The 18,208-nt window shown below is 37.6% G+C and overlaps 1 protein-coding gene across 1 annotated transcript; it reads left to right on the forward strand.

The window, feature by feature from the left end:
- Positions 1 to 1,763: 1,763 nt before the first annotated feature.
- On the forward strand, positions 1,764 to 18,208 carry si:ch73-60h1.1 (calcium/calmodulin-dependent protein kinase type IV). Its single transcript, XM_058400316.1, has 11 exons — positions 1,764 to 2,592; positions 4,291 to 4,369; positions 4,457 to 4,519; positions 4,756 to 4,838; positions 6,524 to 6,596; positions 12,039 to 12,129; positions 12,473 to 12,547; positions 12,986 to 13,061; positions 13,194 to 13,320; positions 13,962 to 14,114; positions 16,165 to 18,208. Exons 1-11 carry the CDS (start codon positions 2,486 to 2,488, stop codon positions 16,642 to 16,644), a joined length of 1,407 nt encoding a protein of 468 aa, XP_058256299.1. The 5' UTR covers positions 1,764 to 2,485; the 3' UTR covers positions 16,645 to 18,208.

Consider the following 18,208-nt stretch of genomic DNA (forward strand, 5'->3'; position numbering starts at 1 on the left):
CTTCAGCACAAAGGAATTAGTGTTATATTAATAGATCATTAATATTTTGGTGTCACACAAGTGAGGTGTCTTCTGCATATCACCCCCGGGAGTTTTTCCCCTTTTTTTTAAAAAAAAAATTAAATTAATTTTTAAATGAAACTTTTATTCTATATTTTCATATTTCTGTTGCTTTGAAACAATGTCTATTGTTAAAGGTGCTATAAAAATAACATTTAATTGATTTGAACCCAATGTAAAGTCTACACACCCTTGTACAATGGCCAAGTTTTTATTATAAAATAAAACATAGATAATGCCAATTTCTTTCCACCCTCAAATAAAAAAAATCACTTAAGAGAAAACCAAATAGAACCTTTTGTTTGCATAAGTTTGCATAACCTTCATTAATGAAATTATTTTCATTGACCCCAAATAAAGATCAGCTGTTTCTTTATATATATTTTTTTTTTCACATCTTCTTGGTTTCATCAGATTGCTTAAGCCATAGTTCACAAAGAGGTTACAAAGCATGCATAGTATCTCAGGGATACAAAGAATATTAGAAATCACATCTACTATGAAACAATGTATAGTCTATTAACTCATGGAAAATGGAGCTCCATAACAATAACAATATAAAGAACAGGACGTCCCTCCTACATACAATACATACAAAAGAACAAGACAAAAACTTACCAAGGAGACTTCCAAGAGACCAACAGCAACATTAAGGAGCTGCAGCACATCTGACAAATACTGATTACTCTCCGCATGTGACTTATTTCTCGATTTCTACATCTCTCATTTTAACAAGGGTGTAAATTATTTATTGTATAATAATAATCTATTGTAGTTTAATGTCATCATATTGTTTACTGACATCTTATGTAACCAATATTAACTTGTTTATAGTAAATAGCAAGTCTGTAAAGGCTATTTATCCCACTGGTTACATTGACAGTTTCTATCACAGATCACTTTTCACATAGACAGACAGACAGATGCACAGACAGACAGACAGACAGACAGACAGACAGATAGACAGATAGACAGATAGATAGATAGATAGATAGATAGATAGATAGATAGATAGATAGATAGATAGATAGATAGATAGATTTTCATATTTATATATTTTTCACACATTTTCTTCCCTTTCCCACTTGTACATTTCATTTTATTTTTTATTTCATAAAAAAGTGTTTCAATTATGTAATAATCATGCCAGTAAAGCATTTCATGTCATTCTGTATGGTTGTGTAGGTGATAAATAAAATTTAAACTTGGCATTGAATTGAATTTGGAAATCTAAATACCTTGTATTTGACTTACATTCAGTCTAATGTGTGTGTGCAATATGAGAATTTTGTTTTCAAATCCTGGAACTGCATTTGATTTTTTTTAATCCATGAACATATGTTCTATGTGCCACAAATATTTTTAAACTAAGGATAAAAAAGTAATATATATATCGTGTACATATACAGATGCACCCTTAATGGTCCAACTACAGCGGCAAGTAGAAGCACAGGTGTATAGGTGTATCTTTATTTCTAAGAGTGCACCATCAATAGTACATTAAGAGGCAATCCTCAGTCCTGGGCTCTTAGTCAGAATCCATAATTAATTTTAGTTGGACTGTGATTGCAACACTGCTGCCTCCCTCATCGGTAGCAGTGGATTGGTGGAAAGCCCAGGTTTCGCTAACAGACTCCCCTCCACCCTCATCCCTCCCTCCCTCCATCCCTCCCCTATCCTCCATCCCTCCCTCCTTTTCTCTCTTTGCGTTGTCACAGCACCCTGGCTGCCACCTCCCCAACCCAAGCGACAACGGTGAAGATAAACACATCCACTCGATACACACTCCTGCATCTGCACCATGTTCTTTCTCGCAGGTAGAATACATTTATACTCCTATCAGCTTGACGCGTAATTTCGGCGCGATCGTCCCAAAATAAACGCTTATCGCGTAACCAGACGCGCGCTCATCGCAATCCAGTGCCTGTGTTGATCACTGAACGGATGGATTATCTCAAGTCTGACTTTCTGTGTTGGATTTGAGAGGTACGGGATCCAGAGAAGCCAGATGGGATTGTTTACAGCACCAACGCGAGGCCCGGTGGAGGATGAAACACGGGCTCTGAATGTGCCCATATAAGCTGCTCCGATCATCACTGCAACGAGCAGCGCAACGCATTTCCCCGTGATTCAGTCTCCGAGTGATGCGGTAGTATTTTTGGGTCGTCTGAATCTGTTTAGCTTTGGTGTATATATCCCATGCGGTAGCCATAGCAATGGTTTGCTTGGGCTGAAGCTGAATGGGCGCACTCTGCTGGAAATGGAAAGCTTTAACCCATTTTAGATCACTGAGGTTCATTGTTAAACATAGACTTTGGAGGAACATCACATGTCATTAAGTGGTCTCCAGATGCGATGAGGCTTCCCCTGATCTGTAGGGCCCATCTCTGCTAGAGGAAAACACTGAGGTTCTGGAGATACAACAATGCCGAGCTCTCGCCTCAACGCCGGCTCCGTGGACTACTGGGTGGACGGATCACGTCGAGATGTTTCATTGGAGGAGTTTTACACCGTGGGTCCAGAACTGGGAAGGCAAGTATAGTGGATTCTGATCCATCATCCATACCCCCCTTTACACCCCCTCACACACAGTCCCATTACTGTGATGATGGTGTGCATCAATGTCTCCTAAGTCTCTAATAAAAACAAAAACCTTTCTGTAAATGAAATCATTTAATGTAGATGAATTTTGTTAGAGTTTAATGCTGCAGTGTGTGTGTGTGTGTGTGTGTTCCTTCAACACTGGGTTTCTGCTGTGGTCTTAGTAAAGATGTCTGGTCCTAGTATAATAGCTGTAATTGGGTCATGTGAGATGGCATCATTATCTCAGCATGTAGACATTTATGATTCCAAATTGTTGCAATTGTCACTTTGGTTAGTGGTCCAGGATATTTTGCACAGACTTTTTTTTTGGCGTTGCTATCAAAGCCAGATGTTGTTGGATGTTGAACAAATTACATTACAGTGATATTAAGGGCAGTCTGTGGTTTAAGAAGAAAAACAGAAATAGATGGCTGGATTAAGAGGAAGAGGAGGAGGAGGTTGAAGAGGGGTAAAATCAGGTAATGTGGCCCAGGTCTCTGCATTCATACAGGATGAACTCTGACCCCAGACACCTGATTCACACACACACACACACACCCTTATGATGGTGAAGTTAATGCTTTGTTCTCTGTGCCTAATGACATTTAAGATCGGTTTTCTTAAAGCCTGAGGTGCCGATGTGTTTAATCACAAGTCAGCAGATGGAGTGGTGCTCAGGCTCCCTCTGTGTTCAGCCTTGTGATCTCAAGCAGCCATCCACTGACAATTAAGTGTTAACGATTTCACAGGACCATAGAAAGCCCTCCAGCACCTTCAATCACATACCAGGTGATCTGTGAATTCCAGTTTCCTTTTGTCAAGAAAAACACTGCTTGATGTGTTGAATCTAATCTAAGGTACTGGATAAATCATTGGAACTGATATGGGATGAGATAGATAGATAGATAGATAGATAGATAGATAGATAGATAGATAGATAGATAGATAGATAGATAGATAGATAGATAGATAGATAGATAGATAGATAGATAGATAGATAGATAGATAGATTCATCATCATATATGTACATTATAAACTGGACAATTATCTAAAAATACTAAATACTAGCTAGTGTTTGGCTCAGTACAGCCACAGGGTCTCTGGTTTGATCCTGACCTTGGTTTCCTTTTTGTTGTCTGATTTCTTTCTACTACCCTAGAAATGGATTGTCAGCATATAAGCTGTAATCTAGTGTGTGTGTGTGTGTGTATGGTGCCCTGCAATAGTATTTCATCCCATCCATGGTGCATTCCCACCTCCCACAAAGAAAACTCCAGATCCAATATGAAGCAAGAAGAACGAATAAACGGATGTATAAAAATATTGCGCTGCTGCTGTGCTTCTTTTTGCGTCTCTACATGTCTTCTGAGAGAGTTTCAGATCTTAGAAGTAGGGCACCAGTTTGGAAGAAGGACACTCACAGCTTGAGCAGGATCGGGCTGGACAGCTGTATGATGACTCAAATCGAAGCTCTTACTCGGTGGCATGACATCAAATGCAATACCCCACTGATACCTCATCATTTACACATTTGTGCTACCCCAGTTTCTGAGATTATGAATTGCATCTCCATCTTGGCTGCAGCTCTGAGTATTGTCTATTTAGCATTGATGACTTCATTGATTTTTCCTTTGGGTTTTCTCTAGGGGGGCCACATCAGTTGTGTATCGCTGTGAAGAGAAGCAAACAGAGAAGCCCTATGCAGCTAAGGTTTTGAAGAAGACTGTAAGTCAGCTTGCTGATTTAGTAGAAACCTAGCTGTTGTTTATAAACCCGGCTACAATTTTGTTTAACATTGTCTTATTGTTGCAGATTGACAAGAAAATTGTGAGAACAGAAATCGGGGTTCTACTACGTCTTTCCCATCCGAACATTGTAAGAAATGTGGTATTTTTCTTTTCTGCTATAAGAGTCAGTGAAAAGATTTATTGTCTATACAGCACATGCATGTCTGAATAAGATTAAGTTACATGATTTTATTTGTACACCAATAATAACTTTTTTTTGCTTGCACATACAACATAATTTGCAGCATCATTTCTCTCTCTCTCTCTCTCTCTCTCTCCCTCTTTCTCTCTCTCTCTCTCTCTCTCTCTCTCTGTGGTTTACAGATTCGCCTGAAAGAGATCTTCGAGACTAAAACAGAGATCTCTCTAATCCTAGAGCTCGTCACCGGCGGGGAACTTTTTGACAGGTGTGCTTTCAGTGAGAGTCTATTTTAAAACCTGGACTTTATTAAAAAACATTAAAGGAAACAGCATATGCATTTGCCAGGGGATTGATGACTTCAAAGCATAAAGACATAGAAGCAAAGGCAAAGGTCTTTTATCCCATTAACAGTTCAGAGAATTCTCTTGATAGGGTAAATTTGTTTTCTGTTTAAATGCACTAAAGCAAAGGTTTGTTAGTCTTGCAGTGGTTAAAAATTCTCTGCACACTGGGTTCACCTGGATGGATGGTTTGTTTGAGCGTTCTTGTTTATTTCAAAGTAGGCAGAAGAACAGCAAAAACTCAACAGGTTTAAAATGATATAACAGGAAATAAAAAGCATGCGCTTTTAAATTAGTGGTGTAACGCAATGCCACTATTTGTATCTGTATCCGTTTAGTGCTTTGAATAGCTGTATCTGGACTTGGATTTAAACCCAAAGAGGGCGTGGTCTAAACAATGAAAAACACCGTGGAAAAAAACCCAGAGGTAGAAATGCTAGCACTGTCTGGCTTTGACAGTTCCTCAACCTCAGCTACCTCACCCAAGTTAGTCTCAATTAGAGATGTTCACGATTCCCAAAATATAAACAATGTGGTATGTTAATTTAAAGCCCTGAACAGACAGTTACTAAGGATAAAATAAATGAACACTGTATGTTTATGTTTAATATATGAAATATGGGCTGTCATATGTGACCACTCGCTCATGCCTGGATAAATATCACACACATCATGTAAAAATTATTTTGCATCCTGAGGGATTCCCTATGGTGGCAGAGAAGTGCAAAATAAAATAGCAAATCCTGTATAGTTTGCGAATGGAATTCTTACCCCTGATTGGACGAGACATCTGTCACTCAAGATATACAAGCAGTAGGAAATTGTGTATCTAACTTTATTTCTTGTACATGTTTGGAGTTCTGAGTTTACTTTAAACCCTAATTTTCGAATCTAAGAAATCTAAGAAAATAACAAAAATCGATATTTATATTGATATAAAAATAACACGGAGAAAATGGAATTCATTCAATGCTATTCTGAGGAAGGACATTTACATGCCATGATTTTGGATATACTGATAGCATATTGTGGCATAAAGCTTAGTCTGGGACGTCCAAAAACGCATCTGAAGAACGCAGGTATGTTTCCAGATTAAATGATGTAAGGAATGCTATAAGAGCAGAGCTGCCTTCATATACACACCAACCCACTTACTGTTGCCGCAGCCTGCTGGACTTTCTGTACATCTTGAGTGACAGATGTCTCGTCTAATCAGCGGTAAGAATTCCATTCGCAAACTATACCTGTCTTTTCCGGTTTGTTGGAATTGCTATTTTGTTGTTTATTTTGATTTTTTGCACTTCTCGGCCACCGTAGAGTCCAGTGCTGATGCACAACTCCAGATAATTCATCCAGATATACGTACCTTTCCTACAAGCTTTCAAAAAATATTGTGCACTTTAGTAATGTATATATATATATATATATATATATGCTCACATTCCTATTTAAATTTGTTTGGTATATGATCATATAATACACTCAACTTTTTTTAAGTGACTTACGGCTGAATTATTCAAGATCATGCAATGGCCGCAGGCACGAAAACATTGTGAAACAGTTTGTGTCTCTTCAGTCTCATTAGCTGAGTGTGTTTCTTTATTGTCAGGATTGTGGAGAGAGGCTACTACAGTGAACGAGATGCTGCTCATGTAATCAAGCAGATCCTGGAGGCAGTGGCGGTAAGGCCCATGTTTAGTGTGTACTTTCATTTTATCCGATTTTTTTCATATTATCATATTTTAAAGGGGATTGTCATATCAACAAAAATGAATACATGCTGTGCATAATTTAATGAAATACAGCATTAGATATAAAGATGAATATTGTTATTAAAAGAAATGTTATGTATATGATAATTAGCCATGGATCATTACTGGTCAACTATGAATATCTGTGCAAAAAGGAGACGAAAGCATCCTTTATCCTTCCATGTCATCTATTTTACACGTCTCAGCTGTACTTCTCACACCCTGCTAGACACACAGATGGTGTCAGAAGCAAACTTTTTTTCCCATGGAATGCCCTGAGAGCTAAATACACTTTATAGCCATGTTGAGACATGTTTTGATGGAGATCTGTGAGCAGTAATTGGATCCTATTAAAGCCAGTGTAACAGACACTTGATGTGCGAATTGATTCCAGACTATAAGAATGCAATTTGATTTCCGTAGCCATCTGTTCAGGTGTCTTTGTTGTGATGGTTATTCACATAATACCTGCATTATACTGAGAAACGATTAAGGTAAAATTGGATATTGAGAAACAACAAAAATGGGACAAATGTGGAGGTGTTTATGCTTCAAAACTTTTACCGTATACTTTACTTCATCATGATTAAACCTTACAAGCGGCACAATGGCGGCTTTTTATGACAGGAGAATGGTATCAATAAATCAATTTTATTGAAGCAAGTCTCTTATAAGATTAGTCAAGACACGGTTGGGTTTCTGTATGTAGAATATCGTAAAACCTGGTGTTTAGCTGCTGGTGAGTAGGGTGATGGGAAATTTAGGGGTGCAAGACATATGATGGGGAAACACTTTTCTATAATAATATTGGTAGAAGAGATAAAAATGACAACACAAATAGAGATTTTATTCTAGTACTATATAATTATAATTTTTAAACCTAGCAGGGTAGGAAGGAAAGTAAGAAAGAAAAAGAAGGAAGAAAGGAAGGAAGGAAAGAAAGAAAGAAAGACATACAGCAAAATCCTAAAGCCCTTAGTGTCTACATTTATATGAACCATTAACCATTACTGTGGATCAAAAATTCTATCCGATGCTGAACACAGGTGTCCCCAAAACAGGTGCAAATTCCATTTTTGTCATCTGCTTAACTGAGCATAAAAGAAAAATAGTCCATGTTTACTTAATAAAATCCTTATCTGTGCCGTATACAAGAAGCCAAAAAGTTCTATTAAGTTACTGTTTATTATCCTTTGCATTTATACTAACCTTTATACTATGTGCCCTTCATATTAAATCATTATAAAACTTCAGTCCTGGAGGAGCAGAAGACACAGCATTGGACAGGATTCTTTCTTGCTGTACTTTAGTAATGTGTAAGGGCAAGAGAATGACTAACTGTGCTTGAGTCTTGTGGAGTCTTCAGTGCTATGAACTTTTAAAGAAAGTTATACACTGTTGTACATTATTTACTGTCCAGCCTCACCCAAATGAGGATGAGGTCCTCAGATCCTTTCTGAGCCTGGTTCCTCTCATGCTTTCTTTCTCATATCATCTCAGGGAGTTTTATCTCACCACTGTTGACTCAGGCTTGCTCATTAGGGATAAATAGTAACTTTAAACTCTATAATATTTTCTATGTTTCAATCTGTAAAGCTGTAGACAATGACAATGCCCATTGTTAAAAGCAATATACAAATAAATAGAATTGAATTAGAAATGAGAACAAGCTCACTGTTTTGCTCAATTTAAGAGAAAGAGGCATCTAATAATCGAAGCCAAATAATCGAAGAATGTTTATAGAAGACGTGAATGCTTAAAGAAGGGTTGAAAAAAAGATGCCTTTAAAAACAACTTTTTGGCTTCTTGTATACGGCATAGATAAGGTTTTATTAAGTAAACAAGGACCATTTTTCTTTTATGCTCAGTTAAGCAGATGACTAAAATGGAATTTGCACCTGTTTTGGGGACACCATGTAGATGTAAAGATTAATATTAATGAATGATGTTTGCTTGGGATGAGACTAGAGGGATTTTACTATTATTCGGTGTGAAACCGGCTGCAGGAGGTTGTGTTGTCGTTCAGAAGTGATAGTTAGAGTGAGTGCTTGGGCATGGTACCTTGCAAAATGTGAAATAATCCTCTCACAGGGAAAAAAAAATTCACTGCCATTTCCCCCTGTCCATTTTAATCTCCTGAGCGGGATGAAACTGTGCTGCCTGATATGTGACAGCTTGGGAGCAGGGTGCATGCCAAAGTCAGTGAAACAGCTCGGCGGTGGCCATATGCATGTTTTATTTAGCGTAAAAACATTGCTCACAGCTGTAATCATTCTCACTTTATGCAAGATTCTGCAGTTTTGCATCATATTATGTATTGTGGTGAATGGCTAATGCAGTGTTTGCTGAGTTTACAGACACTACGGCATATATAACGATGCAACATGTCGCTTGCAGGTTGTAAGAGAATGTAAGAGCATTTCTAAACGACACGTAGTCCCCGGGAAGTAGATTCATTTATTCTGAAGTTATCGAGAACACCAAGTGTTGTATCTCACTGACTCATTTTTAACCTTCTCACTCAGGGTGCGATGAAAGCATGACGATAATCTAGCATGTCACATTAACACCCTGTCATTTTCTGAGACTGCCATCAGAGCTTTTATGAGTGACTTTATACTGTATGTACTGTATGTTGTTATGTACCGACATCCGAGTGTCAGATTTAGGTTGCTGATTTGGATGATGTGATCGAGACGTATGAATAACATTGGGTTTTTTTTTCACCTAGCATGATTTCCATCAGTATTTTAAGACTGTGTTAAAGAAGTGACATCTGTTCTTCGCCTTCGCACACCAACTTAATTAACACAGCTCTTGGCATGGCATGAGTCATACCAGCACTTTAGCTTAAGGCTCTTAGACACCCATGTGCCATTACTTAGATTTATTTGCAGCTCGAATGTTAGGAAAACTAGCAGGAAGAGAAATGGATCTAAAGGACTGGTAAAGGCACATCCATCATCTGTTCTAACAGTAATGGAGGTGCTGGAGGTGCTCTGGCTCTGAGTGGAGTGCAACAAATATTAGCACTGTGAATCTCAGGCTTTGTAAGCAGATGTGTAGGTGTGGTGTTGACCGGCTAAACGGTTGCGTTAACAAGATCCTGGGTTTCACTTCAACCTTAATCCGGACATCAATGGGTCAGGGCTGCTCACTAGATTATACACGTAGATACGCTCACGCTCGAACGCGCACCGTTCATGTAATAAGCATTAAGTAACTAATGAGTGAAATTGAAACAGCAAATCACCGATTAGTGCAAGAGCTCGGATTCAGAGCGGTTCAGCGTGGCCTAAAACGTGAAGGGAAAAAAAGCCCATCTGCTGCAGCTCTTTCAGACGATGGCAGGCATTTTCCATTTCAATTAATCTGGCCAGCTCATGGCCTGATTAAGTTAAATCCCATAGGTTCCACTAGAATTCTCCTTGCTCTCACTGCGCTCTCAGTCTATTCAAGGATTCAGACCTTCCAACATAATGAAGGATCATTCCGCAAAGGTGCTCATTAATCTGACACTGATACCACACATTTGCTATTTAATGTTATTGCAGGTTGCGATGCTGAAAGTTGTTCTTGTGAACAATTTGCAGGAATTATAATGAGCAGTCTTCTCCAAAAGCAGTAGAAAAGCTCCCCACTGTACCTGCACCTAGCTCTCACCAAAGATTACACACCTTTTCTATAATTGGCTTATGCAATTCATCTTTTCTTGCACTCTATAATAATATTTATTGTTTTGCTTTTATTTCAATTTTATTTGTATTGCGCTTTTAACAGTGGTCAATGTATGACGCAGCTTTACAGAACATAACAAATAATAAAAAATAAAAAAAAGTTCTAGATTAATATTAGACTTATATTTGAATTTATTCGTATTAATCCCTAATAAACAAGCCTAAGGCGACTGTGGTGAGGAAAAGCTCCCTGAGATGGAAAGAAGAAGAAACCTTGAGAGGACTCAAAAGGCAACCTCATCCTCAGTTGGGTGTCCTTGGAAAGTGTGATTATAAATTATAATAGACACCGGAGAGTGTTACAAATAATGTCCTTTCTACAGTCATATACAGTCCACTGGAGTTGTGTAACCAGAACATAAACAACATAAATGTGAAGTGTTTTTTCCCCCTTATATCAATACCATTTTTAAATAAAAAAATAAATAAATACATTTTTATTTATAAAAATGACATAACAGAGATTTTGTTTTGTAAATTTATAGTTGAGTTTAATGTTGTGGACCAGCTTTTCTTTTTGTAAATTAACTGTAAAAATTAAAAGTCAAGTTGTGTCAAGCAGATCTTTATCACCATCATAACCATCTACAGTGTGTGCTACACTGTGAGACGAAATTAGGTTTCTACCAAATCCAAGGTGCAAGATACATGTACGACATACACAGTGCTGATAGGAAATAAATAAAGTGCAACAGGAATATGAAGCAGGCGTTTTCGGGGTGAAACAGTGGGGGTGAGTACACAGAGGGCAGTAGAGCATAAATACTCCAAACACAAAGAACATTTAACATGACAGTAAGGCACTGAAGTAACTTTAAGGTCCATAGCTGCAACTAGAATTAAATTTCACAGTCTGACAGGAATAAAGTTTAACAGATTGTGCAGTACTGTAATGCGTCAGTTCAATAAAAGTGTCTTTAGTACCTTAGGTTCGGCCGTGGATATGTACATACAGATCAGTGTGTAGTACAAAATCAATCTGGAAATATTACATCCACCATGTTGGCATTGTCAACATCATAATAACCACTAAAACTACTTTTTTTCTATTTTAACCTTCGACGAGTTAACATTTTACTCAGGCGTTGTTAAACAAGTACGGTTTAACCACAAAGAACAGAGTTTAATAACATAAAGCTCTTTAAGAACCAACATATTGCCTTTCATTCAGCCCCATTCATTATCCTGTCACATTATGGAATAGCACAGTGTGCATTGGCTTCAAACTGCACAATCTCTGCAGAAGCAGTAGGTCATCAGGTATTTCTCACATGCTGTTTTATAACATGACACAAGACACCAAAAAGTGTTAATGTTGGAAAACCTATAGTTATGGCTCAATTCCAAAGGGCTGATATTGAAGACTTTATCCAAAAATGCTACATCTCCTCATAGGAAACTTCATCGTATCAACAATTCACCAACAATTCAATTTGCGTTACCAAATTGTACTTAACTCTTTAACTAAACTCTTACACCATTCTAACCGTACATGAATAGCAGCTATTGAGTGATTATTTCTTTCAATGTACTATTGAAGTATTGAATTTTATTTCAATGTAGAATTGAATGTGCAATGATCTTTCTTTCTTTCTTTCTTTCTTCCTTCCTTCCTTTCTTCCTTCCTTCCTTACAGTACTTGCATGAAAATGGGGTCGTTCACAGGGACCTCAAACCAGAAAACCTGTTATATGCTGATCTGTCAATAGACGCTCCTCTCAAGATAGGTAACCAAATACAAATCCTAAGCTGTTTTTTATAAAAGGAGAATATTAACGAATAACTAAGAGGATAATATTAACTAACATGGTACAGCACCTGTAAATTTACATATGTGGGGGATGTGGTAGCTTAGGAGCTAGGTCCACTTAGCTGCCACTGCTGGGCCTCTGAGCAAGGCCCTTAACCCTCAATTGCTCAGTTGTATGAAATGTGATAAATTGTAAGTCACTCTGAATAAGGCTGTCTACCAAACGTTGTAAATATAGAAAGGAAATAGCAATGTGTGCAATGGTCATTTAACACAATGTATGATTTTTATCTGGCTCCATGTCTGTAATTTGTCCACAGCTGACTTTGGACTCTCCAAGATAATAGACGAGCAAGTTACGATGAAGACAGTGTGTGGTACTCCTGGCTATTGTGGTGAGCTTAAAAATGAAATGAAATATGGGATCAATAATCAATAGTATAATTAATTTCATGGGAAGGGTGTGGACATATAATAGAGTGCCACATGTAACAGTTCTTCAATGATCATTTCATATTGATGATTTTGCTTTAAAATAAATATATGATAGTTACACTGAAAATAAATGTTAAAACGTTCAGGAAGTAAGTGGCTAGTAGGGTTCATGCAGAAAAATAGGAAATCCTGGTTATTTGTGTCTCACAGGATTGCAGCTGGTAGTCAATCCATTTCATTTGTTTTTTAGTAACGTCATGTGTAGTTGCTCAGTGCTACTAGTTTTTTTATGTTTTACTTAATAAAACACTGTATCAGTCATTCAGAATAACACATTCTGTTAGAAAACAGATTGGGTAGTAGGTGTATTTCCTGTTTATCCTCTCATCTTCCATCAGCTCCTGAAATTCTCAGAGGCAACGCTTACGGCCCTGAGGTAGACATGTGGTCCGTGGGAGTGATCCTGTATATACTGTGAGTAAACAACTAAACAAGCTCTGTGAATAAACACGTTACACCATATCCACCTGCAGCTCCGCCGTTGGCGTAAAGTGACATTCACGCTAAATCTGCTACATTTTTTTCTCCCTCACTTTACTCCCCCAGGCTATGTGGGTTCGAACCGTTTTTCGATCCGAGAGGAGACCAGTACATGTACAGCCGCATCCTCAACTGTGACTATGAGTTTGTCTCCCCCTGGTGGGATGAGGTCTCCCTCAATGCAAAGGATCTGGTGAGGGCCAGATTGCTTCCTATACCTTATGAATGTGTTGTTGTTTATTAATAAATGAAACATTTTACGATTTAAATCTATCTATCTATCTATCTATCTATCTATCTATCTATCTATCTATCTATCTATCTATCTATCTATATCATCCCATATCAGTTCCAATGATTTATCCAGTACCTTAGATTAGATTCAACACATATCCACACCTCTGAGTGCTTTCAGTGGTTTCTTCTGGGTACTCCGGTTTCATCCGCCAGGCTGGTTGTAAGCTGAATGGCATCTGTAAATTGTCTGTGTGATTGTGCCCTGCATTGGATTGGCACCCTTCAGACCCTGAGCCCCCTGGGATAGACTCCAATCTCCCCACAACCCTGTGTAGGATAAGTGGTACAGAAAATGGATGGATGGATGGATGGATTATAAATGCAGTAATAGACTGAAGTGGACAACAGATTACCACCAAGAATGATACTAAACAGTATGAGAAGAGAGGACAGTAAATGGCAAACACAGAATCAGCAGCAGCAAGTTAATAAATAAAGAACCCTAACACTACACAGTAAGCTGTACAGTTTTATGTCACACAGTTTCATAGCAATCTAAAAAGACTGTTTTTTTTGTTTTGTTTTTCACACACACAGGTCAGTAAGCTTATAGTTCTGGACCCTCATAAGCGTCTGAGCGTGCAGCAGGCTCTGGAGCATCCATGGGTGCTTGGCAAAGCAGCACGCTTCTCCCACATGGACACCACGCAGAGGAAACTGCAGGAGTTTAATGCTCGCCGCAAACTGAAGGTTAGATATAACTCAACAGATTATTTTCTGCATGCAGGTTAGTATTGATACTTTTTCGGATGGTAACTTTAGAGATAATAATCAAAATCATTATGAATTGAATTAGTAAATAGAAAAAGCTCTAGCAGTTCAGGTTCTATCTTAGTGACTCGCTGGACATTCAAAAGGCTTTACCTGTCAACTACTCGGTTATGAGTTCACATCGGTCACATCTTACAAATGACTAAAGAAAAACCTCAGTTTGATGCTGTTGATGGATTGTTTAGATGAATTCCAGATAATTCACTGCAAACAAATGTGCATAATCTATCTAGTCAGATATTAAGATTATTATTTAAATGTGGGAAACAGTAACAGCTTGTGATCATTGACTTTTGTGAGTGAATGTAAGTGCACAGTGAACATAAAAAGGGTTAATATAATTAACCAGGCTTGCAAAGTTTCTGTAGCTTTCCTTCTTGATAAGGCACACACTTTTAAAAATTTTGGCACAGGAAAAGGGAGACATATTTTTCTTGTTTGCCTCGCCCTTTACTGGGAAAACAAGGTTACCATGGTGAGCATGCATTTCTAATTTATATGGACTTTATTCACCCTGTAATTCATTTTCCCTCTCCCAGTCTTTGCAATATATTTCAGTATAAGCTACATAGACACACTCTACATCATAGACACACTATATTGACTTAGACTGTGCTCTTGTCTGCAGACAGATTAAATTAGACTAATCTGGCAACCCCATTAACCGTCCTGCTCGTCTCATGAGCATGGGTCAGCATGATTCTTGCCCTAATGGGCCTCTATTAGCGCTTGTTGCGGTTTACGTTTTTAACCAATAATTTAATAATGAGTATATACTCTATAACTCTATACTACATAACTAGCAGTAGGAGCGCTTCGTAGTGACTTCATAGTACACCGACTTAAAATCATAGAATCACTGAATGTAGCTTTAAAGGGGAAGTGAACTTTTTGCTGCACAACATCTAGATCAAATCAGTGGAAAATAAGCTTATATCTATAACCAAATCTTTGTTATTTAGTATTTAACTTCACAAATATGGAGTTATGTATGATGAGTAAGGTCTGAGTTGCAATGATTAAACTCATTTCATTCAAGTGACCAATGAAGACAGCTTATTACCATAGGAACGCAATAATAAATATAGCATTGAGGGCTGTTGTACAATCACAGTCACAGACCCATTTGGCTAAAACTCACCAAGCCAGCAAAGGCCAATGCAACTTCAGCTAAACTGTATTATCATGTGTCTAGATATGTCTTTAGTGATTTTTATTTTTATTTTTTTTTTACAATATTTTAGATTTCCTGAATAAAAAACAAACAGAGCACGTTTCCACCACCTTGATGTTGCTGGAATTCTCAAAGCCATCAGCTTTGCTTTCCCCATGAACATTTGGGATGTTTACACATCCATGAGCTCATTATATTAAGGCTTTGATAATCCTTCCAGAAGCACTAGCACAAAGTATATTGTGTTCATCATTACAAAAAAAAAAAATCTAGAATTTCTTTAAAAATTTGAAGTTTGCGTCCAAAAAAAGCTTTTCACGCTTTTGCTAAGTACATACATGCAGTGTGTATTTTCTGAGGAGACTTCTATGAAGATGTTTTGCAATTGTTTTATGGAATCTTTTTTTAAGTTTTTCCATTATTTGTTGGCATAGCAATTTGACTGTAAAGAATAAAGGGGTAAGTTAACCGGTATAGTTAAAATATGCAGCAAGATAGCGGGATTATCACACAAATTTATGAACATAAGGTGACTAAGAAGGGCCAGTTAGTCCTGAATGTCATCTGTTTCCTTCTGACCAAAGATTTAAACTCCCTTTGTACAAATCAAATAGATATAAGAATTCCTTATTACCTGCTGCAATAATGTCTTTAAATGACTTATTATAAATGTGTGCTCTGTTGCTGCTGTATGTGTATGTATACTGCTGTCTGTATAAAGAATTGCCTTTAAGGACAATAAAGTTAAGTAAGTACTGAATATTTAACCCTACACAATATCCTTTGTTTCTTTAGGCTGCCATGAAAGCTGTGGTAGCAACAAGCCGCATGCACGAGGGCTCGAGGCGTCGCACCGACAGCTGTGAGATCCCCAGCTCTGACAAGAACTCACGGCAATGCAGCTTGGCAAAAGATGCACCCATGGACACCCAGAGTGAATCTGTGAATCCTGTTGAAGAAGACATGGTAAAGACTGAGGAGAAGGAGGCATCACATGACCCAAGTTCCCCCATTCACGCCTCCCTGAGCCCCAAACCCTCCACTCTGACAGTGGGAACCATGCCCACCAGGCCACCCTTAAAGGCAGAGGGGCTGAGACAGACCACGGTCATGTCCATGGCTCCAGTGGTCCGGCCCAGGGTGCCAAAGAAAAGCTGCTCGGTGGATCCTGGGGTTAAGCATGAGCCCTTGCCGGTTCTCGCCAGCCCTCCCAGCCCTAAAAGCATGAGCAATGGCTTTGTTGAGACTGGAAACAGCACAGCAGAGTGTCAATGAGTGCTGGTGATCCAAAGGAATCCTGAATAATGTACAACCGATCAGAACCCATGAAGCTGCTCGGATAAGTGGTTATATGTCTTAAAATTATACCAGAGTCCAGTTTACTTGACTTACTACAACTAGACATTTGAAATGATCTGGAAAACCTCCATTAAAGACACAAACTGTGTTCAAGTAAACAGCATTGTTGTTGGAATGGCACGTCTGTGGGTAGATTGTAGCTGATACTGTAGAGAAAAGGCACAATATAATAATAATAATAATAATAATAATAATAATAATAATAACAGACAGGGGCCTAAAAAAGATGTTTCTTTACTCTTTCCTGTTTACAAATGAATTGATCTTTTGGCTTTAAAAAAAGTTAATTCTTTCTGAAAATGCAAACATTTCCCCTAATGCTATGAAACTAATAGAGTTAACTAATAGACAGTGTAACGAGCTTGTTCGCTTTGCATGCATGTACATGGAAGTGAATTTCGTATCTTGGGATTCATTTCTGTATTTTTTATAGAATGTGCAAACAAATTAAGAGACTAATGATCATGGTTATTTTCTTTTAACTAGCAGAGAGGTAAAAAGAATAAATGTGTTCGTGAAATTAATATTGTAAATGTATATCTTTTTTTTTTTTTTTGGATGATCGGACCTAAGATTTAAGGTTTATATTGTGTATATACTGTTTTAAAGTAGATATATAAATATTAAATTATCCTTACAATAATTTGCCCATCAAGGTTTTCGTAGCGGTCAAGAATAGCATCCTTTCCAATATTCAGCTGAATTCTGAGTATTTCTTTTCCTGAAGCATAATCATTTTTCTTTAAAGGAAATATTCTAATGACTAGAAGTGATGGCATTCTCCAAAACCTTTCTGCTTGACCTATTTACTCATAACCATGTACAACAGAATGTATAGAACACCGCTACATAAGCTTGCAAGATTGTAATGGCGTAAATTATGTTAAGCCTTTAGCACCACTCATGTTGCCGCTGTGTTTATATTCTGTTGTGGCTTTTCTCGTTTTCTCTCTCTCTCTCTCTCCTCTCTCTCTCTTTCTCTCTCCTTTTTCTCTTTTAAGATGTACGTCACAACCACACTTTCTACCTCTTTCTATGCAGGGGCTTACAACTTCCCAAATACTATTTTGGAAAAAAAAGATAAAATGTCTTCATATTAAGCAATGACAGAAATGATCTTATTGGCATAGTGGAAGAATATATTATTGACATTTATTGCAGTAAATTTATCTGCTTCTATGAAAACTGAACAAAAAAAAGTAATGTAATCATTCACCCAACATTACATTATTCTGCTGCATTAACAGGAGCTTTGTACATACTGCTGACATGCATGGCAAATTATCATCACTGAAATACACCTATATGATTATGTGTGATATTTTACAATTAATATACATCACTTAGATATGCTGACTTCAATAAATAGCCTACAAGCCAATGTAGATGCTGTTTGTGTTTGATTGAGAATTGTGTTTTCATGACTAATAAATTGAGTTAATATTTTTTGTGGGGGTTTTTTGTGTGGAATGTAGAACTT

This window comes from Hemibagrus wyckioides, linkage group LG10 (genome assembly GCF_019097595.1).
Source record: "Hemibagrus wyckioides isolate EC202008001 linkage group LG10, SWU_Hwy_1.0, whole genome shotgun sequence".
Lineage (NCBI taxonomy): Eukaryota > Metazoa > Chordata > Actinopteri > Siluriformes > Bagridae > Hemibagrus > Hemibagrus wyckioides.